Here is a 26,456-nt window from a genome sequence, read left to right as displayed (position 1 = left end):
GTAAAGCATGTGATGTTTTTGTGATAGTATTACCTACTGTGCGACACTTCCCTTGCACCCGTGGGATAACGTTCCTTGCGTGCGATAGCATGACTGCTTCACTTCCCTTGCTATACGAAGCACGCAAGGAACGCTAGTTGGCTACAGCCTCATCTGTTTGGTAAATCCAGTGCTTGTTATTACCTCACTTCTTTAGCTTCTTCTCATAAAGAAATTTACAGGACAAGGTCCTGTCACCAAACGGGGCTCAATTTCAATCTATAAAGCTCCTGGAGTCGTTCTGAAGAGGGTTGACAGAGTGTGCTCCGACCATGTCTGCAGCAGCAAGGTCTCTACTTCGAGGACTTCAGATTGGACAGTCCCTTACCAAGAGCTTCCTTCTTCCTCACCTTCTCTCCAAAACCCCCGAGGTGGAATTCCCGCTCCGGAATGGCGCAGGATCGAACCCTCCCCCGAGCTATGGTGATGTCTGCGCAAGCCTGTCACAGTTCCCCCTGCATCAAGATGCTTCACTCTTTTCGTTCGGCCAGACGTTGCTCTCTACCGAGAGTTGTCAGGCGCCCTTGAATTGCAGCTTCTTTCCTCCGTCGACCCAAGCAGACGAAGGTCCGTGGGTCCATTATACATGTTGTTCAACGTTGTTTAAGCAAACTTGCAGTATTATGTCTTGGAGGAGGAGGAGGAGGAGGAGGAGGAGGAGGAGGAGACCCTATCAACCTTGTGTAAGCTGTACTATGTGTTGGAGAGGCCGGCCCTCAGCCTCCGATTCTGGCCTCTATCAGGAAGCCATTTGGGGTTTGGCATCGGCATGATGTGGTGCTTCCTCCACAGGACCCTACGGTGTGCTAGGAGGCAATCCAACATTGGTCATAGTTATAGCTGCAAGTCGAATGTCTATTACTCTGCTTTTGAGGTTAATGCTGATGATGATTACAGTGCATCAGCAGGCAGTCAAACAGTGGTCACAGTCATGGCTGCAAGTCGAATTTCTATTAGTCTGCTTTTGAGGTTAATGCTGATGATGATGGAACTTTAGGTTCATGAGCTGTTGTCTTGAATTTTTTTTGTTTCCTTTCTAAGAAGAGAAGATTCTTTAGTAATGAAAACCTCAGAAAATGAATTCCGGCAATAGTAATAAAACAAGGACCCTCTACTGGACTTCAAAATAACATCCAAACTGAAGGAAGTCCAATACAAGGACTGAGTAAAAAGCCAGTTTGGCTGTCAAAAATGCGACAGCATGTCTGACTTTAGGTGGAAGAAGGTGCTTGAATACCAAGTCCATAGAAAAGTGTGACTCCTCCTCCTCATTGGTGTCTCAAATTGGCTTGTTGTGGGCCTTTGTCGTCAGTCGAAGTTGCATCTGCAAGCTGAATGTCTATTAGTCTGCCTTTGCTGTTAATGCTGATAATAGTCGAAGTTGACATTGATGATTATGATGAACCTGCCCAAGGACATTGGAACTTTGCTATCATGGAGGATGGCCGACAAATGTCAGCTTTCTATCTTAAGCATGCACCCATCATATTCTATCCAACTTCTCTGGGGAATCTGTAGGCTGCGCATATGAATGGCATGATAGAGAGAGCACAAAGCACCTTTGCAGTAACACTGGTCATTGGAAATCATTTCTGTGCCTGGTTGCAGGCAAAACAGTGAAATGTGTAGCAAAGTTGGTAAGTGGTTGGGGGACCCTTTTGTTAGGTCAGAAAATGGCACAGATTTGATGGAAACCCATGGTTTGACATGATACTGTAGGGGAACACCGTGATCCAGAATTCCACCTCGTTGGCACTGCAAGTCTGTTCAGCAAAGGCCTGTCAATTATAGCAGGAAAAGTTTGCTTGTGTATTAGCAGCGACAAATAGGAAGAGAGGTGTATGCTATTTCCTTTGCAAGATTTGTGGTGGGTATTGGGTTTTGTTTGGGAGGTCCATTACCAGAACAGGACTATATGTAGTTTTATGTGAATGGTGGTTCAGAAGATTTTAGGGCAGAGGTTTTAGATATTTGCAGTGTAGCTGGAAGCTTCATGGCCTGTCCAAAACTTTTTCTATATTAGACAGATAATGCCAATTGGCATTCATTTGAAGGTCACGGCATGTATTTGACTGATGGTAGTGAGAATCACATCCAGTATTCATTCTTGTTGTGCTCTTTCGGATTGGCAATCTTGTTTGGTATTTCTGATGGATATTTGTATTGTGCTCTTTCAGATGAATATTCTGGTTTTGAGAGTTGCTGAAGCATTTTATTCAGTTTAGCTACTACCTACATGTGTTCTTGGCTGATTATGTGCTTGGGCTTCTGTCATTGGCAGTTCTCTTACCAGGACAATATGAAGAAATGAGCAGGTATATATGCGCTTTTTGGGTGCACATACACTAGACAACTTTAACATCTGTAAGTTGAATTGGAATTCAATTGTTGATGTGTCTTCTAACAGTCCCATGCTCATGAATACTAAACGTACCTATCAGCCCAGCAATATTGTTCGAAAACGCAGACATGGATTTTTGGCAAGGTACATGTTTCAGTTTACCTAGCATATTTTCATAACGATGCATTAATTGTGGCCACACATGCAGCTATGCTGGTTTTTCATCATGATCACAAATGCGTACACAAGGTTTACTAGTTATTACTCCACTTTGAAGTGCACCCTAGGATGAAGCAAAGCTGAAATTTATTGTGAATTGATAAATTGATGTATATAATCACATACTATCTTCCGATTGCTGGCCCCATGTGTTATGCTTCTATAGCCTCTAAGATGTTCTTCGAATGTTCAGCCATAATTAGAGCACGTGTACTCATGAATTTTTGTTATGCTCTCGAGATCGAGTATGAGCATGTTCTGCATACCTAAATGGTTTATTCTCCTTTGACTCTTCCAGCTAAGGAGTGTTTTGTCTACCTTCATCATCAGATTCCATCTTTTCATATTGATTCTTGGCACCACACAAAGAAGAACATCAGATCCTCATTTGTCATCGACATCCATGTTCGAGAGGGAGTGTCTATATTTTCCTTGGTATTTACAAGTTTCGATATTGTCATTGACATCAGCCTCTCTTCCTTGTTGTCCCTACCCTTTGCATTAACTTGCTACATGTGCATTTCATCATATAGCATTCATCTATGCATCTCATTGTGCAGAGCACCCTTGAGCGCATTGTGAGTTGTCTCCATCGGGAATTCTTTCACCACCATTCCTTCACACCTCTTCCCTTGTACTTCGTCATTGACGGCACACCTGATCACAAAACTGACTGCTGAAACAGGGAAAATCTGATCAAACATAGTCAATAGAGGATCAGAAAGAAAGATTACAGCCAAAAATCATTGCTAGAAGCCTGGCATTTGCTTGAAAAGCCATAAAATGTACCAAAGACAGATGCTCTCAGTGAAGACGGAGACTGTAATGGTGTTAAATACAGGTAGACAGTAATAAAATAATGCAGAAAATAAAAACGCAGGCAGCTGACGTCAAAACCCAGGCAGCAGGGGCTGGAAAATAGGCTGTTTTATCTAGAACCAGGTTGCCTAGGCTGCAGCAGTTAGGAAGAGGCTGAACAGCAATAGAAAAGTGTGAAGGCAGACTAGCAACAACAAATTCCTGCACCAAGGTCCGGAACACAGATGCTTGATACCGCGTGAAATGTGGGTGCAATGATGTAAGTGTGCGAAATTGCTGTAATAGACTAGACAATGTAAGAGAAGAAAGACTACAAAGAAAAAGAAGAACATTGCAAAGAAAGAATCTACATGAATGTTCGGGATATGGAATACATATACCAAGTCATGAGATAATTGAATACAAGAGCGAATCAAAGGTTGAGTGGGCATTGGAACCGGCTCCCTCTCTCCCATAGGACTTGTTATGAAGGCATGCAGAGTGATGAATAAGGAGGAAGGAGAGAGCCTAGGCCAATAAACAGGACAACAAACATGAAAAGCTGGCCAAAAAACTGGGCAAAATAAGTTGGTGCCATTGATCCACATTGGAAAAGAAATGCGCAACCCACTAAAACAACACAAAATCACACACCTGAATTGTCTAATGGACTAAAGCTTACCCAATGTTGCATGGGTTGTTGAAGTGAGGCTAAATTTTGATGAATTTTATCAAGATTTTTGGAAGTCCCAATGTTTTATGGAAGCTTGTTGTGAAATTGCATTCAGACTACAAAAGCCCTAGATTTTATGATGCTGGTTTACTTGAGAGATTGACACAATTGTAGATAAGGGGCAACAACACAAAGTTGAAGCAGCTGGATGGCTAGGCAAAGTGGACAACTAGCCTTTATAATGAAGCTTTTGGTGGATGAGGTGAGGATTCAGAGCAATCACAAGGCAAAGTGGACAAATAGCCTTTATAGTGTAGCTTTTGATAGATGAGTCAAGGACCTGAAGCTTTTACAAGATAGAGCAAGCATTGTTGTTGGTAGCGACAATTGATTAGGGGCAATGCTCAAAATAGCAGTAGAGGTGGAGCAACAAATGGTGAGGTTGGTGGAGGTGTTTAGAGGTAGTGGAGCAGAGCATAGGAGTCGGGAGATACAACGTGCAATTGGCGAGAGCTATAAGTGGATTGAGCATTGCCTGGGTAGCAAAAGAATTGGGCGAAGTTGGTAAACCAAGTGTAGGAAATAGCATAGTTGGTGGTGATGCGGGTGGAGTTGCATATGACATGGGTGGGGGTGCACATGATGTGAGTGTGGTTGTTGGCGATAGTGTTGGTATTAGTGGTAGGCTCAATATATGGAGGCAAGCTTGGCTTAGTTGGTGGAGATGGTAGTTGAAGTTGCTGAGTGGTGGCAGCTAGATGGCTATGGTAGCTAAACTGGCAAACTAAGATGATGAACGAGAGAAAGTCGAGGAAGTCGAGCTCGGAGCTCAACGATGATGGTGGCAACTCAAGAGCTTGATGGTAGTGGTGGATGTGGCTTTGATATCATTATTGGATTGAATTTAGCTTTGTACGTATATATACACTCATAGTGAGTAGTAAAGGGGGGAGAGAGAGAGAGAGAGAGAGAGAGAGAGAGAGAGAGAGAGAGAGAGAGAGAGATTGATTGCTAGAATGTCACATCCTCTAATGGGAGTTTGTTAGAATGAAAGTATAGCCCCAAGGTCCTATATTACCACAACCTAAGGGGTGTTCACATTGGAGAAAAATCTGACTTGAGCAAGAATGTCAAAGCGTCTATGTGCTTAGGGAGAGCTCACACTTGAATGATCGAAGAATAGGATAAGTGTAATAGAATATAGGCATTTACTCATCACCGAGTTTGCTACCATTGGCTCATGAAAGTTAAATGATGTTCAGGTCACTTTTTGTCTAAACAAGATGCCTTCAAAATACTTTTACTTTATATCGAAGTGATCTCTTTACCATAATTACCAACCTTTGATGAGTTCTAATGTCAGCACTTGCATTACACTTGGCTACATGACCAAGTTTGTCAAAAGTGGTGTAGCAAAGACGAGTGTTGAAATAAGTTGTTGAACACAAGAGAAAAGAGAAGGAAAACATAAGAATATTGCAAAAGAAGAGAACTCAAAGATAGGCTCGAAAAATGGAATCCATATACTAAACATGAGGATGATGTATACAAAAGTGAGTCATTTGTTGCCATGGTATTGGCATTGGCTCCTCTCTCCAACAAGAAGACCACTTGAAGAATGATGATGATTGAATGGGAGGAGTAGCTTCATAATAAATAAACATAAAATAGGCCTAAAATGACAGTTGGTCAATGATTGGCATAAAATGCCACACGAAAATCTCTAAAATAATTCCTAAATAAAAGCATTGTGTTGCCCTTTCCTTGGTCTGAAGAAGTGGACACCTCTTATGCCTTGGACTTCTGAAACTAGTCTTCTTGGAAAGGGCGGTAATTGTTAGAGGACATGAAACTTTGAGAGGCTTTAATCTTGCTAATAACATTTGATTAAGTTATTTTAACGCGTTCTGGGAGGTCTAAGCCCAGTAAATGCTGGCGGAACGTTCCACCCTGCTCCTTGTCCAGTTCCCGCCCGTTCTAGGTTGTTCCCTGTTTGGAACGGCCGTTCCAGCAGTGGGGTATTAATTTAAAAAAAAAAAACGTTGATCGCGTCCTTTCCCGCCTCGCACTAGTTGGCCTGACTCGCGCCTCTCGCTTGCCTAACTTGCCTCCCGTCTCTCGCGCCTCTCTCGACTGCTTGGTTTGATTGCCTGGCGCCCGACTACCAGGTCCACCTCCCGCGACTCCTACCTCTCTCTCTCTCCATACATACATACATACATACATACATGCATGCATGCATGCATATATATATATATATATATATATACATATATATATAAATGTATATATATATGTATATACATATTATATATATATATATATACATATATATGTATATATATATGTATATATATATTATATATATATATAAATGTATATATATATGTATATACATATTATATATATATATATATACATATATATGTATATATATATGTATATATATATTATATATACATTTATATATATATGTATATACATATATATATATATATATATATATATATATATATATATATATATATATAGATATATATATATATATGAAAATATAATGCCGTTCTCTCCGTTTCCGTTCCCTAACTTTGGGCGTTTCTCCCGTTCCGGGGAGTCCCGTTCCCGTTCCGGTTCCCTGTTCCTGGTAATTATGCTGTTATTTCATGGTAATAGGCCAAGGACCTTGAGGATGCAGTGGGTATCAAAGACAAAAGTTGTGATAAGTTATGCCAGTTGGGCTTTGGGGGTCAATTGGTGTCGGTTTCGACCCTAGGACAATTATTTGGCCAATAAGTATCGGCGGTGACACTAGGGACTAGCATTAATTAATTAATTAATGCCAGTCTAAGGGTCAACAAAGGTTGGGGACCACTCCAGGTTGCAAATTGCCTAGCCAATTTAATCATGGATGGGCACATTTAATTTTGGGCAAGGTCAGAAGGGTTGGAATTAATTTTCAGGATTATTTAATTTTTAAATTTAATTAAATGGTTGGATAATGCTAAAACATGGGTTCAAAAGATTGCCACTTGGCAAAAATGCCCATGCAAACAGAGAAAACGTTTATGGGGGCTGGGTCTCAGCCATTCAATTAGTTTACAGCTTGGGAGAGGGAGAAAGAGAACGGTCGATTCATTTTTTGATCAAAGAATAACAATTTGCTGCAGAAGACAGCCATTTGGGGGCCGCAACAAGTAAGGGACAGCAGGGAGTCACCTTTTGGGGACTGACAACAGCATTGCTGATTAGATGACAGCATTTTGGAGGTGTCTGGCAGTAGGTGATTGCATTAATGCAGGTTGTAACAGGCAACAGGCAGAATTTAGGGTTTTCTTGTGAAGAAAATCAGATTTCTCTCTCATCTTGGCTTTCTCTCACCTTCTCCAACCCATTATTAGGAAATCTCAACATTTGCCAGCCATTTTCACTAGATCTCAGCCAAATTTGGTGGACACTAGAGAGATCTTTGTTGTAAACCATAAATTTCTGCAGAAGTAAGGGTTTGACAGCCACCTCGAGACTCGTGCCAATTGTTGAAGGCATTGTACAGTGAATTCAGTACCTGAAATTTGTGTAATTGTTAGGGAATTCAGATGCCAGCCCATTCATTGTAATTTCGGGCATCATTTGGCCAATTTTGGTGGTTCCATTTGTACGAGTCGTGGGTGAAAAATCAATGGGCAATTGGCCCGAGTTGATTGCTGATTGTTGCTACAGCAAAGGGGCTTTTGGATCAGCAAAGGAGATTGTGAATCTTAGCTTGTACTTGTTCCATTAGCAATCAAGGTAAAGAAATACTGAAAGGGGCATCAGTTTTGGGGTCAACAAGGTGTCTAATGTTCGAGATTATTAAGGTAATTTGTGTAATTTAAGTTATGTTCAACTAATTTCTGTAACTAAGTGCTTGATTAGGGAATTACCACCCTTTCCAAGAAGGAAGATTGGTTTCATGGTTCCATTGTCGAGATACCACTCAATCCCTTGATTTGGTGGGCACAAGGCACCTGATTGCAAGCCAAAACTTTGTGCTAGTGCCGATTTTTGCTCTCAGTTGAGAAATTACAGCAATATGACTTCATACAGTGAGATGCAATCAAGCAGTGATGATGCCTCTCGATATGAATATTCACATGGGAAGGAAGGAAATGCAATGTTTGACCTTGGACAAGAAGCAAGATGCACGGTCTTCAGGGTATAAGGAGGCTCATGATTAGCAAAGTGAAGAGGAATTCGATGGCCAGTTTAAGAATCGGACGATGACAGTGGCAAATCTCTTTGCTGAATTGGCAAAGGATCCTTAGTTTGCGTGATTTTTGAATGCTCAAAAGAAAGAGAGCAAGGGCAAGAAGGAAAAGACCTCTTCTACACCTTTGGGATAGCAAGGTGTACCGAAAGTAATACCAAAGGCTTCATTTGAAGCTCCCAAAGATGCAAATGAAACAAAACATTGGGTATCTATGGGGCAAGGAAGCCAAGTGCAAGGCCATTATGGAAGTGCCAATCCAATGGATGTGGGACAGCCAGACATGCATGCTATGATGGGGTAGCTAGGATACTTTGGTGGAAGCATGATTTTTCATGCTATGCTTGGATAAGGACTGCATACGGGAATGTATGACTCAAATCCCTATGGTATGCAGCAGCCAATGTATGGTGTGCAAGGCCCAATGTATTCGGGTATGGCTAGAACTGTATAAAACCCTATGTATAGCAGCATTGGCTTGATGCCTGGGGCACAAAGTAGCATGTTTGGTAATGCATCTGCATTTGCGAATGCTTATGGGGCTCAAGGAATGAATGCTGGTCATGCAAATGCTCTGTTTGGCATTGCTTTTGATGTAAATTCAGCAAACGCATCCTTTTTGCAGTAGCTAGTGTATGACAACTTTGTTGGGAATAAAGGGCTGTCGTGCCTTTTATATGTGCACGGGTGTGAACACACCCTTAGCATATTGTACTTTCATACATATATCTATCTAAAACCTAAAGTGGTACACTCGTCATTTTACCGAAAAACGTATTCACTCTCTACTCTCCTCACTTGCACTCTCTCTATCTCTCTCACTGGGCGTAATGACTGTGTGCCTCAATCTCCGTGCCTAATCGATTCCTTCAAACTGGTATCAGAGCGTAAGGTGCTGCAGACGATCGTCAGGCTGAGGTAGAAGACCAGAGCTGGCAAGAGACAGTTAAAAGGTGAGCAAGAGAATCACAGTCGTGAGCTGCAGAAAGCGGACAGAGTGTGTGAGGGCTAGGCTCTAGCTGTGTGCCAAGGCTCGTGGTGACTGGCAGGCGATAGGGAACATGTACCACGGTCAAACAGGGTAGTGGGCAGCAGCCGTTGCATGACAAGGCTGCGATTGACCTGCAACAGGCGAGCTCGCGAGTGGGCGATTGTCTTGCAACAGGCGAGCTCGCGTGCGACGCGTGATGGGACCAGCGGGGCGAGGACAGGCCTGACAGGTCAACGGACCCGTCATCCAAAATTTTTTATTTAAATTCTCGTTTTTTAAAACTCCTCTCCTCCAGGCATTCGCGCGCACAAGCACAGTGCGCAGAGTTGTGCAAAATTGAGCCAGAGATTTGGGGCGTCTCCCAGATTTGGGAAATTCGATGCAGGACAAGCAAATCTGTCTCAGAAATTGCAGGAATTTGTGACATTTTGTCCCCGACATTTGGGGCTTTTAATGTACATGTGCAAATTGGGCTGAAATTAACTCAATTTCTCGACATTGAGGCACATTGGACCCCATGCAATTTGGGGCTTTTGCGATTTGGGAAAAATTTGTGCAGCATTTGGTCATTTTATGTACATGCAGGTTGAATTCCGTGCAATTTGGACATCAACACTTGGTGAAATTTGGGGGTTTTGCTGAAATTGCTTTATTTTGGCAAAATTGGATAGTCCTATGCATGACAGAGGAAATGCAGATGTGTGTTTGACGCTTTTGAGCACAAAATTTTGGGGCTTTTGACCGTTCGTGTCAAATTTTATGCCCGTGGGTACACACATTGGATAATGTTGTAGCACTTGGTTTGGTGCTTCTGAAAACTGAATTACAGATCTGAAATCTGTACTTCTGTGTGGTCATTTATTGCTGATTGGTACTTGTTTGTACCTTGGTCACTTGGGTGACAATTTGGGCCTGCATTTATTGGTTTTTTGGTCACTTTTGAGCTGAAAACCATGGCTGGCAGCAATGACAGCAGTAATTTGATGCATATAAAGAAGCTTGAAGGCGCACATAATTTTGCAGTGTGGCAAAAACAGTGCTACAATATCTTGTTACAAAAGAAGCAGGCAAAGCCGATCAAAACTAAAGGGGCAAAGCCTGTGGACATGGATCAGGACGATTGGGATGAGTTAAATGAGCTTGCACGCTCAAGCATAGAGCTATCGATTTCTGATGCCTTGCTCTTCAACATTGAAGGTTTGGATTCTGCATATGCTATATGGACTAGAATGGAAGAACTGTATGCACAGAAGAGCGTTGCAAGTAAAGTGTATTGGGTGAAAAAGCTTATGGATTTGTGTATGAAAGAAGGTACAGCAATGTCTACTCACTTGAGTGAGTTTAACTCCATTTTCAGCCAGCTGGTTGCCTTGAAGTTCATGATTGATGAGGAATTTAAGGCTACTTTCTTACTTTGCACTCTACCAGAGAATTGGGATACATTCAAGACTGCTATGAGCAATTCTAATGTGATTCTTTTGTATGTTGATGTAGAGAGTGCTCTACTTATGGAAGAGATAAATCGGCAGAACAATGCATCCAGTAAGTCTTCTAGTGCTTTGCATACTAGGGGCAGATCACAGCAAAAGGGCAAATATGATGGCAAGGGACACAGTAAATCACGTGGCAAAGATGTTGAATGCCATCATTGTGGCAAGAAGGGTCACTTTAAACGTGATTGCTACAAATGGAAGAAAGAGAAAGGAAAAGGCAAGAAGACAGCTGATTGCAAAGAAGAGAAGGACAGTCAGCTTAAGAAGAGTAGTGGCAAAATTGAAGAGGTGAATGTAGTCACTCATGACAGTGACAATGGAAGTGATGTACTCTTTGTCTCTTCACATTTTGGTGCACATGCTCTACTTGCAGATACAGATGATGACATGCATACCTGGATTCTTGATTCAGGTGCTTCCTTTCATGTCACCCCTCATCGTGAGTGGTTTTCCGCATATGCAGGGGGTCGACATGGTGTTGTCCATCTTGGGGACAACTATGCATGTGAGATTGCAGGTATTGGCAGTGTGTAGTTACAGTTTCAGCATGGCTCTGTCTTTACACTTCAACATGTACGGCGTGTACCTTAGCTCAAGAAGAGCTTAATCAGCACAGGGCAGCTAGATGATGATGGTTTTCATACCACCTTTGGTGATGGAAAATGGAAGATCTGTAAGGGATCTAGGGTTATTGCCAGAGATTGCAAGAGTGATATGTTGTATCCACTTCATGTATCTAGTATGCATGACCATGTTGTTGTCGTGACCGAGCAGCCAAGTGTTTCTTTGTGGCATGGTCGGTTGGAACACATGAGTCAAATATGAATGAAAGTGCTTTCTCGTTTGGGTTACTTGCCTTGTCTTCGTTATGCTGATTTTGAGCACTGTGATTATTGTATTTATGGCAAACATGCACAGACTTCTCACAAAAATTCTCTTTCTTTGAAATCTTCTCCTCTAGAGTTAGTACATTCGGATGTATGTCAAATGCTAGGATTATCTTTAGGGGGAAATAAATATTTTGTCACCTTTGTTGATGATGCTACACGGAAAGTATGGGTTTACCCTATTCGTAGCAAGGATGAAGTGCTTGACAAGTTTAAAAATTCTTGGCATTGGCTGAAAATCAGACAGATAAGACACTTAAGTGTCTTCGCTCTGACAATGGTGGGGAATATGTGTCCAAAGCCTTTTAGGCATTTTGTGATAGCAAAGAGATAAAGAGGGAGCTCACTGCCTCTCATAATCCACCCCAAAATGGAGTTGCAGAGTGTATGAATCGGACCATAGAGGATAAGGTCCGTACGATGCTGTCTCATGTTGCATTACCCCATCGTTTTTGAGCAAAGGCTGTTATGATAGCCGTTCACTTGATTAATCGGTCACCAAACAGGTCTTTGGGGGGGGAGGGAGTTCCCCAAGAAGCGTGGTCGGGCAAGTCACCTTCATATGCTCATCTAAAAGTGTTTGGCTGCGAGGCTTTTGTGCACATTCGTAAAGAAAAACGCAGCAAACTTGAGCCAAAGTCTTGTAAATGCATTTTTCTAAGATATGGTGATGAGGGTGAAATGGGGTATAAATTGTGGGATCCCAAGAAAAGGAAAATAGTACGCAGCAATGATGTTATCTTCCAGGAAGATCGCATGCATAAACAGCCCGAAAAGATCGAGGAGGTCCGTAGGGTTGTATTCTGGGAAGAAATACCTTTTGGACAGCAAAATATGCCCGTTGTACAGCAGCAAATACCTGTTGTAAATGAACCTGTTAATGCAGGAAATGATGCTGAAAATGATCAGCTAGCTATTGCCCATGAAAATGAGCCATTACATGTGTAGGAACAGCTAGGACAGCAAGCTGTTAATGCTGATTTGTAGGCTGAAATGCCAGGACAGCATGCTGAAAATGGAAATTTGCATGAACAGCCAGCAAACAATGACCATTGGGTTAGGAGATCGTCTAGGGCTATTAGAAAACCTGACAAATTTGTTCCTGGTACAATTAATGTGGCCGAGTATGTCATGTTGACAGACTGTGGTGAACCGTCTTGCTTCAAGGAAGCAATGGACAGATAGGATAGCAAGAAATGGTATAGAGCCATGCTGTCAGAGATGGAATCTCTTGAAAAAAATGGCACTTGGGACTTTGTGCAGTTGCCTAAAGGGCAAAAAACCCTTCCATGCAAATGGGTTTACAAAATGAAGGTCACTTCTGGTTCCTCACCAAAGTACAAAGCAAGATTGGTTGCAAAGGGGTACAAGCAAGAGCATGGAATTGACTTTGATGAGATTTTCTCTCCTGTAGTCAAGATGACTACATTCAGAACCATTTTGGGCTTGGTTGCAGTTGAGGATATGGAGCTCATACAGATGGATGTAAAGACTACGTTTTTACATGGTGATCTGCATGAAGACATATATATACAGCAGCCTGAAGGGTTTGTTGAACAAAGGAAAGAACAAACGGTATGTAAACTCAAAAAGAGTTTGTATGGGCTGAAACAAGCACCAAGAGAATGGTATCATAAGTTTGATACATTCATGCAGTCCCAAGGCTTTCATAGAAGTCAAGTGGATCACTGCTTGTACACCAAGAAGGTAGCAGATGGCAGCCTGATTATCTTGGTTTTGTACGTTGATGACATGCTGATTGCTGGCAGGGATACTCATGCCTTGGATTCATTGAAGCAAAGTCTTCATGGCAGCTTTGACATGAAGGATCTTGGTGATGGAAATCATATTCTTGGCATGCGAATACTCAGAGATAGATCTAAAGGCTTACTCTATCTATCTTAGCAGGAGTGTATCTCCAAAGTTTTGCAGCGTTTCAATATGGAGGGGGGGAAAACAATTGGGGTTCCATTACCTCCATATGTGAAATTCAGTGCAGAGGACAACCCTACATCTGATGATGAGAAGGCTGAAATGGCCAAGATAACATATGCTAGTTGCTGGCAGTTTGATGTATGTTATGGTTGCTACATGTCCTGACATTGCCTTTGCAGTGGGAGTGGTTAGCAGATACATGGCAACCCTTGGCAAGAAGCATTGGGATGCAGTGAAAGGTATTATGAGATACCTCAAAGGCACAAAGGAGTTGTGCATCTGCTTTGGAAAGCAGAAGGCATCTGTTGTTGGCTTTACGGATGCAGACTATGCTGGTCATGCAGACTGCAGGAAGTCCACTTCTGGGTATGTGTTTACTTTCACAGAAGGAGCAGTCTCTTGGATTTCCAGGCTACAAAAGTGTGTTGTATTGTCTGCTACAGAGGCAGAGTATGTAGCTGCCATTGAGGCATGCAAGGAGGCTTTATGGCTTTCACGTCTGGTGGGAGAGCTTGGCATCACAGAGTTATTTGTTCTCCATTGTGATAGTGAGAGTGCTATCATGCTAGCATGGAATCCTGTCTTTCATGTAAAGACAAAGCACATACAGGTGAAATATCACTTTATTAGAGATGTACTTGACAGCAAGAGCATTGAGCTTGTCAAAATGCATACAAATGATAATCCTGTAGACTTCTCACGAAGGGTCTTCTAGCAGAGCGGTTTGCTCATTGTTGACAGATGATGGGAGTTGGATAGATATATTTATTTCAGCTTTGTATATACCTAGACTTAGCTGATTCTTTTCTCTTAAGGCACATTGCCTTTAGGTGGGAGGTTGTTGGGAATAAAGGGCCATCGTGCCTTTTATATGTGTACGGGTGTGAACACACCCTTAGTACATTGTACTTTCATACATATATCTATCTAAAACCTAAAGTGGTACACTCGTCATTGTACCGAATAACGTGTTCACTCTCTACTCTCCTCACTCACACTCTTTGTCTCTCTCACTGTGCGTAATGACTATTTGCCTCGATCTTCGTGTCTAATTGATTCCTTCAAACTTGAAATTCAAAGGGGCAGTAAAAGACTATGGTGAGGGTGGAAAAGCAGTGAAGTTTGAGTCCTTCAGTGGTGCACAAGATAGGCTGAAAGCTTTGACTTTCATTCAAGAGTTTGATGTAGCCTATTTAGGGGGGAACTTTATAGAGTCCTCGAAGATTCAAAAGGCAGCCACTTTCTTGAAAAGGAATGCATTGTAGTGGTGCCTTACTCTTCTTATGCAGGGTAGAGTACCATCAACATGGATACAATTCAAGCAAATATTTTCATTGAATTGGTTGACATGTACCTTTGAGGTGGATGTAATGACAGCATGGAATAAGTTGGATGCTAAGGAATGTAAGAATTTGGAGCAATATAATAAGAAGTTTTGGGATGCATTGTTGCCTATTACTTCTTATCGCCCTGTACCCCTTCATGAGCAAGTGAAAAAATATGTTTGTGGGTTGCCCAAAGGAATTAGGGATTTTTGCATTAAATCCACCGTGTCTAACATGTCTCAGCTCATAGAGATTGTTGCTATAGCTGATGCTTTGTTGTGTGGGAAGGATTTGGGCTTCCTAGAAAGGGGAGAAGCCGAATAAAAAGTTGTTTAAGGTTGACAAAAGGGGCAGTTTTGAAAATGAGCTTGAAAAGAGGCCAAAACAACAAAGAAAGGGTTGAAAAATATTGACACAATGTAGGGAATTGATGGCTGCAAACAAATGTTTTATTTGTGAATAGAAGGGTCACATTGCAAGGGACTATCCCAATACGTATCAAGCTGAAAAATCAAAAAATCATGGAGATTCTAAAGGAAAGAAGCCCAAAACTTCAATGGGATTGGCGCCCAATGTTGTAAGTGATCAGTGCAAGGATGATACTATTGAGTTGTAAAGAGCATGGGGCAAAATCAGGGGTCAGCATGCATTGATTTTCTTTGATAATGGTGCACGAGTCAACTTCATCTCTATAGACATGGCAATCCATCTAGGCATCAAAGAGGATAAGATGGGACCTATGGGAAAAGTTGGAATGGCATGTAAAGGCCATGTAGAGCCCATTATACCACTTATTGGAAAACTTCGGTTACATATATAGGGATATGTGGATAACGAAGAGTTCTTCATTGCTCTACTTTGAGAGTTGTGATGTATTGCTTGGTATGCCATGGTGTCACCATATGTATGTAGTGATTGATTCTCGTGTAAAAAAGATCACTATTCAACATAAGGGAAAGTCGCTTACACTTGATGTAAAGTTGAAAGGTGAAACTGTCCCAGTTGTATTTGTGGTTGCCATTTCTAAAGTAATGGAAAATCATCTTTTAGCGTACTTGGTTTTTACTAAGGATAAAGATGATAGTGAGAATGTTGGGAACATGTCGAAGTTAGAGAAGGATCGCATGCCATTTTTGAAAATGTATGTTGATTGCTTCTCTCAGTCACTTCTAGGATAGTTGCTGCCTGAAAGGCCAGAAGATCATGTCATAGATTTTATCCTTGAAAGTAGCCTAACTAATAAGCCATCATATAGAGTCAGTGCAGCTCAATATGAGGAGATTATAAGTCAGGTGAATGAGCTATTACAAAAAGGGCTGAATTAGCCCAACTCATCTCCTTTTTGTTCTCCAATGCTTTCGATGTAGAAAAAAAATGGTTTATGGTGTATTGATTATGGTGCTCTGAACAAGATTATGGTAAAGAATCACTTTTCGATTCCTTGGATCAATGATGTTATGGATAGATTGCAAGGTGCAATTATATTTAGCCGTATAGATTTGAAAAGTGGGTATCATCAGATACGCATTAGACCGGAGGATGTGTCTAAGATAGCTTTAGAACATCTTTTGGGCTATATGAGTTCCTTGTTATGCCTTTTGGGCTTACGAATTCTCTTGTTACTTTCAATCGTATGATGGACGCATTTTTAGGCCACATAGAGGATTTGTGGATACATTTTTTGATGACATGATTGTCTATTCAAAGAATAAGGCAGAGTATAGAAGACACTTGGACATTGTGTTTAATGATCTACATGAGCATAGATTGGTTATCAATGACAAGAAAAGTGAATTCTTTTTGCATGAAATCCACTTGTTGGGGCATATTGTATCGGCTGATGGTATTCACATGGACCCTGCAAAGGTTGAGGCAATTCGATCATGGCCATCTTTGAGAAATGTGCATGAGATCCGTAGCTTATTGGGTTTATGTCCTTACTACAAGAAGTATGTATGCGGATTTGCTGAATTGCATTTGCATTGCATGCTTTGCAAAAGAAGAATGTGCCATTTAGATAGATAGTAGTGGAAATTTCAGCATTTGAAATGTTGAAGAAAAAGATGACTTTAGATCTTGTGCTTGTATTGCTTGATCTAAGGAAGTCATTCGTAGTTCACTGTAATGCATATGGTAATGGCATTAGGACTGTTCTTATATAGGATGGCCGAGTTGTGGCTTATGGGAGCCGAATTCTCCACGGTGCAGAAAAGAATTTGCAGGTTTACGAGAAAGAGCTTTGGACTGTATTCATATACTATCTATGTGGAAACACTATTTGTTGAGGGCTGATTTTACAGTGCAGACAGACCATTAGACTTTGAGGTACTTTTTGACGCAAACAAAGTTGCCAGAGAAGCATATGAGATGGGCAAATTTTTTCTCTTTGTTTCATTTTCAGATTGTACATATTGATAGTAAAAAGAGTGTTATGTTTGATATATTGTCATGTAAGCCACAGATTTCAGCCATTAGCATGGCTTATCACATTGAGTTGGATGCCATGAAAGAGCAATATGTTGGTAATTTAGACTTTCCTAGTGTTTATGATCAGCTTTGCAATGGCTAGAGGCATGAGCACTTTGTGCTAAGAGATGGATTTTGATGATACATGGACAACTGCGTATCACAAAGCAGTTAAGGCCTAGACTTATCATTGAAAGTCATGCTCCTCTATATGTAGGACAAAGAGGTATTGATGCCATGGTTAAGCTAGTGGAGCAATTTTGTAATTGGCCAGCTTTGAGACATGAGGTAGAATAGTTTGTTAGGACATGCATCGTATGTCTGAAGGTAAAGCATGATAGGCAAAAGATGCCAGGTTTATTGTACTCATTGGCTATTTCAGATAAGCCTTGGTAGAGCATTGCAGTGGATTTTATTTTGAGTTTCTTAGGATACCTACAGGGAATGATGGGATATGGACTATCATTTGTAGGTTTAGCAAATTAGGCCATTTCATTATGGTGAGGAAAAAAATAAAGGTTGATCATATGACACAGTTGTTTTTGCAACACATCTTTAAGTATCATGGTATGCCAAAGTTAGTTGTCAATGATTGAGACCCTCAGATGATCAATTATTTTGAAAGGGGTTGTTTGAGAATATGGGTACCATGCTAAAATTCTCATCATCCTTCCACCGTAGATAGATGGTTAATTTGAGGAAGCCAATTTCACAGTGTTGGATCTTTTGAGATGTTATGTTTTCGACCATAAGACACAGTGGGAGCACTATTTGCCATTAGTTGAGTTTGCATATAACAATACAGTGCATAGTTTCATTGGCAAAGCTCCATTTGAGGTGATTGAGGGTGGCAAGAAGGTACCACCTATTTTGCAGACTAAGGATAAGATTTTTGAGACTGATCATTATGTTCAAAACTTAGATGTAGCCTATGTAAAGATAGAGTATGTACTTCAAAGATTATAAGAAAAGCAAAAGAAGGTAGTTAATCGCCATAGATGTGCTTTGCCATTTGCAGAGGGTGATTATATATTGCTATATTTTTAAAAGGCAAGGTTGAAAAAGATGAAAAGAGAGAAAGATTCTATCTGAAGTTGAGTATGAGATACTATGGGTCCTTCTAGGTGTGGGAGAAGATGAACGATGTGGCATATCGACTGAAATTACCTATATATTTGTGGAGACACAATGCCTTTTATATTAGCTTATTGAGGCCTTTTCATGGTGATGTACCAAAGGATATGTTTGTTGAAATTCAGCTTAAGGTTGAGGAACTAGATGAGATTTTGATACTTGAGTAGATTTTGACACATAAGAAAAGAAATGTCAAAGGTAAAGTTTCTAGAAAATACTTGGTGAAATTTCAGAATTATTCACCAATGGATGCCAAATGGATGGAAGAGGATGACTTGACAGATCATTCTCAATTGTTGCAGCTTTTACCTAGATGTGTTTCAGTTAGAGCTGACTTTAGTTCGGACTTCGTCAGGTTTAGCAGAGCAATGGCTCGGAGTATTGCTTGATGTCCAAGGGGAAGGTAGCACTTTCATTTCTCTAGTTACGAAGAGCTCTTGCATATAGTGGATCTCGGATGTAGTCAGCATGCATCCAAGGTATTGTACTGACAGTATGTTTGCCATGAGGTGTCACCAAGTGGTGTTACTTTTTGCAATTGCTCTCCTTATTTACTTATATAAATATTTTATTTTTCTTTTCTTTAGTTGCTGTTGCTTTTTATCCCCAGAGTTTTCTTGGATTAAGCTTGGATCTTTGCATGGCCAGAAGAGGCAACCGTTGGGACAAATTGGACTAATGGTTTTTCTGAGCCTTAGGACCGGCAGTTCCATATTGAATGGGCACTAGAGAATAGAATGCCAGTGGTTTGGGACTGTGTGCTTAGCCATTGGAGATGGTGCAGGACAATGAGTCTAGCCAAGATAGAAGATGCACATGTAAGAATGCTCATGGAATAAAAGTCATCGTAATTGAGCCACATTACTCTTTTTTATGTGGTTGCAATGATAAAAGTTGCTCAGAACAACTTGAGGAATGCAGGGGTCACCATCCCTAAAATTTAGGGAGTTACTATTTTTGGACCCCAGAATCTATTCGGGTCATGATCTTTGTTTTTGCACTAGGATTAATTCTTTGGTTTGTGCCGATATCAAATTTTGCACCGATCATGGAGAATTTTAGACTAGAAGGTTTAAACAAGAAAATTGTTACATGCATGCCATGTGGCACAAATTGTTACATGCATGCCATTTGAAAAAAAACGTAATAGGCATAGGAGGCAGATCTGAGAGTGAAGTTTTGAGGAGTTGAGGGCAGATTGCTGTAAGTAGATCAGCTATGGAGAGTCCTTCTTCGTCTCTGACTCATGTACGGAGGTAGAGTTTGCTCCCTTTGGTTCACTCTCTCTCTATTCTCAGAGGAAATGCTCTGCATGATGGGTTGATTCCATTGAAGGGACAGGGTTTTTCAGCTCTGATTTAATGCTGTTTATGGGATTGTTTTGCTACTGGAATGATGCCAGGGTAAAAGAGATGTTGTTCTGGATATGCTGGTTAGTAAAAACAGTAAATACAGAGTTTTGCAGATTGCAATTCTGCACGTGAATCATTGAGTTATGGTCACGGAAAATGCTTTCCTAAAAGGGATGTTGTTTTGGATATGTTGGATAGTAAGAACAATAAATAGAGTTCTGTAGTCTGCAATTCTGCACATGAATTATTGAGTTATGGGCAAAGAAAAAGCTTTCCTAAAAGGGGTGTTGTTTTGGTCATGCTGTACTATCCTTATGCAGCTGGGATTTACTCAGAAAAGATGAAAACCAACTGTTCACAGGTTATATATTTTGGAACATTTCATTTTTGTAACTTTCCATCTTTTAATTGATAAAGAAATACCGAGAGGGGTGCTGGTCTTTGGGACCAATCTGGTGTTGAGCGAGGGAGTGAGGTCTTTGTTTGTGTATGTGTGTGTAAAGACCAGGTATTAATTTAAGGAACTACTGCTTTATGTGAGTCATAGATTGGTTTCATGATCCCGGCAACGGAACTATGAAACCGGTCTATGACTCATATAAAGCAGTAGTTCCTTTAATTAATACCCAGTCTTTTCAACCGGCAGCAGGCAGAATTTAGGGTTTTCTTGTGAAGAAAATTAGATTTCTCTCTCATCTTGGCTTTCTCTCACCTTATCCAACCCATTCTTAGGATATCTCAACATTTGTCAGTCATTTTTAGTAGATTTCAGCCAAATTTAGTGGATAGTAGAAAGATCTTTGTTGTAAACCATAAATTTCTGCAGAAGTTAAGGTTTGACAACCACCTCGAGACAGTAGAAAGATCTTTGTTGTAAACCATAAATTTATGCGGAAGTTAGGGTTTGACAGCCACCTTGAGACCCATGCTAATTGGTGAAGGCATTGTACAGTGAATTCAACACCTGAAATTTGTGCAATTGTTAGGGAATTCAGATGCCAGTCCATTCATTGTAATTTCGGGTATCATTTGGCTAGTTTTGGTGGTTCCATTTGTGTAAGTCTTGGGTGAAAAATCAAGGGGTAATTGGCCCGAGTTGATTGCTGATTTTTGCTACAGCAAAGGGGCTCTTGGATTAGCAAAGGAGATTGTGAATCTTAGCTTGTACTCGTTCCATTAGCAATTGACGTAAAGAAATACTAAAAGGGGTGCCAGTTTTGGGGCCAACAAGGTGTCTAATGTTCGAGATTATTAAGGTAACCAACAAGATTAAAGCATCTCAAAATTCACGTAGCCGTGACTTCTTCTCTTGGGTTGGAGGAGCGGAGTCAGAGTTTAAGGAAGAGGATGACTCATTAGAGGAGTTCACATCTTGTTTATTCTTCCTCTTCTTCTTTTTCTATGAGGCTGCTAACACCTTGTAGTCTGTCTGCAAGTGTCCCTTCTTACCGCAGTAATAACATTGCGCCTTGGGCTTCTTCCTGGCACCCCTCTTTGAAGCTGTAAAGGTCTTACTAGAACCTTCATATTACCTTGTAAACGCAAAGATGCCTCATGCTCAAGTAGCATTGAGGAGATATGTGTAAAGCTCACAAGTATAGATGATATTTGTGCTCTCAAAGCATTTGTCACTTCATTAAACTCCAGGGGGAGCTTGTAGAGTACTGTTCCCACGAGATGTGCCTCAGGAAGGGTAGTTGCATGTGTTGAAGTTGGTCTTATACATGTGTAAGATGGAGCAAAAAGGATTGAATGGTATTTTGACTCAAACTTCGTCTGCTAAAGCTGTCCATAAAGGATTACTGCACGCAGGGTGGATGTACAACATTTGAAGCTTTGACCATCACCAAAGCAGTGCAGAATGCTCATGTGTATCATCCGAATCCCATGTAAGCATAGCTTCCTCATGGTTGTCCTCATCAAAATCTTCGGAAAGAGGAAAAGGATGCTGAGACTGAGGAATAGCTCCATGGATAGAGGTTACATGGAGAGGGAATACAACCAAACCAATAGCAAAGATGTCACAAAATGAGAGTGCACATGCAGTGTAACAAAAAATTTGATCAGAAATGAAGGGCAACTGCTGCAAAATGAAGAAAAAAACTAGTCAAAAACTGCCAAAGGCAATGAAAACAGTCTGTACAAGCAATTGCCTAGCCATGGTTAGGGGCAGAAAACAAAAAATGCAGGCTGGTTGAGCATTTAATTCATCAAATTGACGATTGCAGGCTGAAATCCAGGCACAGGCTGAAAACACAGGTTGTTGGTATGAAAATGTAGGCTGCAGCTGAGTATACATAGGCTGAAAACTACCAGCAGTTGGTTGTTTGATCGACAAAGGGAAGAAAGACCTATAATCAACAAAAAAATCGTAGTAGGAACCTAGATCCTGCAATCTCAGAAGTGGTGCAGCAATGGAAGCATAGGCAAGTGCTGAAATAAACTGCTGAACGCAAGACAAAAGAGAAAGAAAACAGAACATTGCAAAGAAGGGAACTCAGAGATGTGCTCGGGAAATGGAATCCATATACCAAACACGAGAATGATGCAGTACAATAGTGAGTTACTGTTTGCGTGGGCACAGACATTGGCTCCTTTGTCTAGTAGGAAGACCACTTGAAGAATGATGATGGCTAAATGGGAGGAGGAGCTACAAAATAAATAGGCATAAAATAGGCCTAAAATGGCAGTTGGTCGGCTAGCCATAAAATGTGACACAAAAATCACTAAAAGAATGCCTAAATAAAAGGCAATGTGCCAGCCTTGATAGGTGTGCACAAACTCACATGAGCTGACAAACCTGCTAATGAAGTCCACAAAAGGTCTTCCCACTGTCTACTTCAAAGGAGACTTTGATCTTCTCTTCTTGGGAGGGAAGTTGGTGTAAAGAAATGCCCTACGATAGAAAATACAAAAACAATCATACGACAAACGCATAGACTAATAAAGGAACATAGTAAGGGTTAGGGATAATGTAGAGACAATGTACATAGTGAATAATAATGAATGAATACTGAATCGAGTACAATGCTCAATGTAGCAAACACACTATGTAGTGAAGAATATTGACTCCCGAATTCTTGTGTCTCAAGGATTGGGGCAGAGAGTATGAGTTGGAGAGTGTGTTGTACTTTGACGGAAATGCAGCAAGGCAGCCTCCGAATGTGTTTGGCAGTAGTAAACACATCAATAGGATGTTGGATCAATGTCAGACAGGTACAAGACAGATAGGAAACTGCAAACACAGCAAAGGTGATGATGTGGCAGCTTGTGATGGCTGGAAACAGCAAAACACAGCTCTTGGCAGTCATTGTTAGGCTGGGTGGCAGCAGTTTGTACCAAATGCAGCACCAAGGCGACATCTACAGGCTAAGCAGGAGTAGTTTGATCAAAATGCAAGCTGTAAAGTGGTCACCAGCTGCAGGCAACAACATATTTGGGCAAGACACAGTTTTAGGCAGTGTGCTGCAGTAATTGCAAACTCCAGGGTGTAGACAACAGCTTCCTTTATGACCAGCAGGGTGGAGATAGCTTGAAACAATCCAAATCTGTGATGGATGGCTGAGAAGTAGGTGCTTGATGGTAAAAGACAATGGTGGACAGCTTCGGCTGAGATATCCTTTACGTACGAGGTGTGGACAACAAAGCTCTAGCACTTGCAAGCTGCAAAAACAGATTATCTAAGTGGAGGGCAGCGTGCCTATTTATAGAAAGTTTGGGTCCTTTCAATTAGGATTTGTGCTTATGGGACACAAACACTCTATGAACACATTTCTTTTTTCTAAAATGTTTAATTCATTAATTAATCATGTTTTGGGGTTGTTTTAATGAAGCTAATGTGTTTTTAGCTCAATTGTTGGGAGGTGGCAAGAACTCTCAATATGATAAAGCAAGTCCTAAAAAGATGACCCTTCTTTTGACATAATCAAAGAAACGAAACTGATTTAGTAGTAGTTTGGCCAGTAAAGGATAGTTATTCTAGCCATTGCCTATGCCTGGACCATGTGGATGAGGATAGTTGTAACAAGTTTCAGGGTCACCCACCTAGATCATCTCCTCAAGCAACATGTACCCTTGATGTACGTCCCTCTTGCTAGTAGCATCTTGTACCACTTCACATGAGATAAAAGTGTTCTTGCTAGGTACGGATTGTCATGACCCTATAAACAAATAGTGATTTTGTGCACGCCCATCGTATCTCGTGCCAAATAGCGGGTTGAGACTTTGGTGCCAATGAAATGTCTCCCTCAAATCAAACTTGTACACGAGACAAGACACAAGCAGATCCCACGGCAGACTTAAAGGGAATGGACTCCCCCCCTAGCCATAGAGCCAAAGAAGCTCACCCTCAAGCTTGGGAACTAGGAGCGATTTGGATCACAATCACATCCCAAGAGCTGGCGTCCCATACCACCAGCCCATAATAGCCCATGTGCGACAGGTTGGCCTACAGGCCAAGAGTCCAAGAGTTGTGACCACACAATGATGTGCATAATAGGGGCCTTGAGTTCTATAAAGAGTACTTAGTTGCCCTAACGCTAAAGTGGCCCTAGTGCACTAGGTCACTTTAATGGCCATTGTGACAAATGCTACTAGCATCCATTTGGCTGTCCAAGGATGTAACAAGTATTTTGGATACCCTTTTACTTTTTGAATCTAACAATCATTTAAGCTATACATTTAGAAAAGAGAAATTGCTTCTTTTTCATCCGGCAAATTACAAACCTGATTCGGCTATTACCCTGAGGAAATTGTTCTATTGAAAGGCAAAGCTTGGGTTGTCTTCATGAGATGCTATTTTTTTTTCTCTGGATTTGAATTGTCGAGAGTCTTTGCAAAGTGTTGCTTGGTGTTTAATTAGAAATTTGAAAGGTATGGTTGTCTCATGCTTGGATCCTTCCCGCTGTTGTGCTTCATTGTTGTGTCTTGACTGTACTGATGGTTTTCTTCCAGTTCTATGTGATTGATTAGTTGTAATTCGAAGTACGAAATATGTAGTTCGTAACCTTTATCAAGAAGTAACAAGAAAGTGGTGAGCTAGACAACAATTCTCAAATTTAGTGGTTTATTCCCTAGTCTTCATTTGCGCTAATGGAAGTTGAGATCTGTGTTTACTCTAGATCTTCAGATTTAAAATTTAGGCTAAGATTGAAGGTTTGATTTAAATTCAGGGTAAATTATGGTGTGCTGAAGGATTTCCTCTGTTAGAGAAAGCTGTTTGCAAAACGAAAGATCTACTTGGCTAGTTCACAAGTTATGATCTTGAGATATCATATATGTTGGCAATGTGGCAGATGCACTTTCAAGAACATAGGCATGTGTTGTTTCTTCTTTCTGTTTGCAATATTATACAAGTGGAATAAATGTTGTATGAACAGTTGATCATTGGTTAACATATATACAATCTTCTCCTTCTAAAAGTGAAGGTGGGAACTCTCTGTGTTTTCCTTTTCCATTATAAGCTTGCTACATCTGGAGTGCAGGTTCTATTTTTATTCTAAATTGTAAGGCCGTATCTGGAGTAGCTAAACTCTTGAAATGGCATGTTGGCGCTTTGTCACTATGGTCTCTTATGGTATTTTTGCCTGCCCAACAGTCCCTCTCCTCAATAAAGAAGACCCAAAAAAACAAAATCAGATATGCTGTTAATATACCCTATAGTGTTCTGAGAATGTTTGCAGTTCAAAGCGGTTTTTGGAGCCTAATATTTCTCCAAACGTTTTATCAGAGAGAGCAGTTGCATTGTGAAACTCCGTAGTCCAACTGATTTCTGGGCTTTTTAAACAGGAAAAGAACAGTAGGAGGGCGAAGAGTACTAAAACGCCGACTGGCTAAGGGCAGGAGGCGTCTTTCTGCCTAAAGGAATTGATCTTTTGGAACAAATCTTTTTGTTTTTCTTTTCAGGAGGTTGTCTGAAAGGCAAAAGTTTTGCTTTGCACGTATGGAAGAAAACCGTGACTCTGGGAACTGTTTGGATGGTTCATGGATTTAATCATTTCAATCAGGCTGTTTGACCAGAAGAAAGCCAAACTTTGTCTCCCTATCCATCAACTAGAAAGCTAAAGTGGGCCGGAGTTTGTTTTTCCCTTTTTTGCTTTCAATTGCTCATGCTAAGAAGGAGCAGACCATTTTGTACATCTTCTTTGTTCATGGTTCACAAAGTAGAATTAATTGTAAAGAGCGGTGTGCACTGTTTCTGAAATTGTTATTCACACATGCAGGAGTATTACATTTTGCTACAGCTGATGCATTTATATTGTCCCACATCTGATAAAACAGCAGAACATTCTTCTAATGCCATCAACCTTAAGGACATTGGATTGATAATTGCAGCATGGATTTACGAATGCGCCACCCACAAAAGAAAAAGTAGAGAGAGAGAGAGAGAGAGAGAGAGAGAGAGAGAGAGAGGGAGAGATCACCTATCTAAAATGTCACCTGATTAATCTTGGCTTGGGTTTCTTAGCTTGTTCTCATGGGATTGTGATTGCCTATAATGTTACCTTCATTAACTTGGCTTGGGCTTCTTAGCTTCTTCTTATGGAATTGTAATTTGCTTG

At 40.9% G+C, this 26,456-nt stretch overlaps 1 protein-coding gene across 3 annotated transcripts; it reads left to right on the top strand.

The window, feature by feature from the left end:
* Positions 1-26,137, top strand: LOC148029690 (Ribosomal protein L34). 3 transcript variants are annotated; one of them, XM_087685979.1, is made up of 4 exons: positions 1-606; positions 2,321-2,354; positions 2,447-2,524; positions 25,068-25,673. In XM_087685979.1, the coding sequence occupies exons 1-4, from the start codon at positions 312-314 to the stop codon at positions 25,102-25,104; spliced, it is 444 nt and encodes a 147-aa protein (XP_087542105.1). In that variant the 5' UTR covers positions 1-311; the 3' UTR covers positions 25,105-25,673. The 3 variants fall into 3 exon arrangements, with proteins under 3 accessions (XP_087542105.1, XP_087542103.1, XP_087542104.1); XM_087685977.1 differs by lacking the exon at positions 25,068-25,673 and adding an exon at positions 25,801-26,137 and having other exon boundaries at positions 3-606; XM_087685978.1 differs by lacking the exon at positions 25,068-25,673 and adding an exon at positions 25,684-26,137 and having other exon boundaries at positions 8-606.
* The last annotated feature ends 319 nt before the right edge of the window (positions 26,138-26,456 follow it).

The sequence above is a fragment of the Lygodium microphyllum genome, chromosome 10 (genome assembly GCF_053477565.2).
Source record: "Lygodium microphyllum isolate KBCC chromosome 10, Lygodium_microphyllum_v1.1.10, whole genome shotgun sequence".
NCBI lineage: Eukaryota > Viridiplantae > Streptophyta > Polypodiopsida > Schizaeales > Lygodiaceae > Lygodium > Lygodium microphyllum.
The sequence above is the reverse complement of the archived record's forward strand: the minus strand, read 5'-3'. Positions and strand labels throughout refer to the sequence as shown.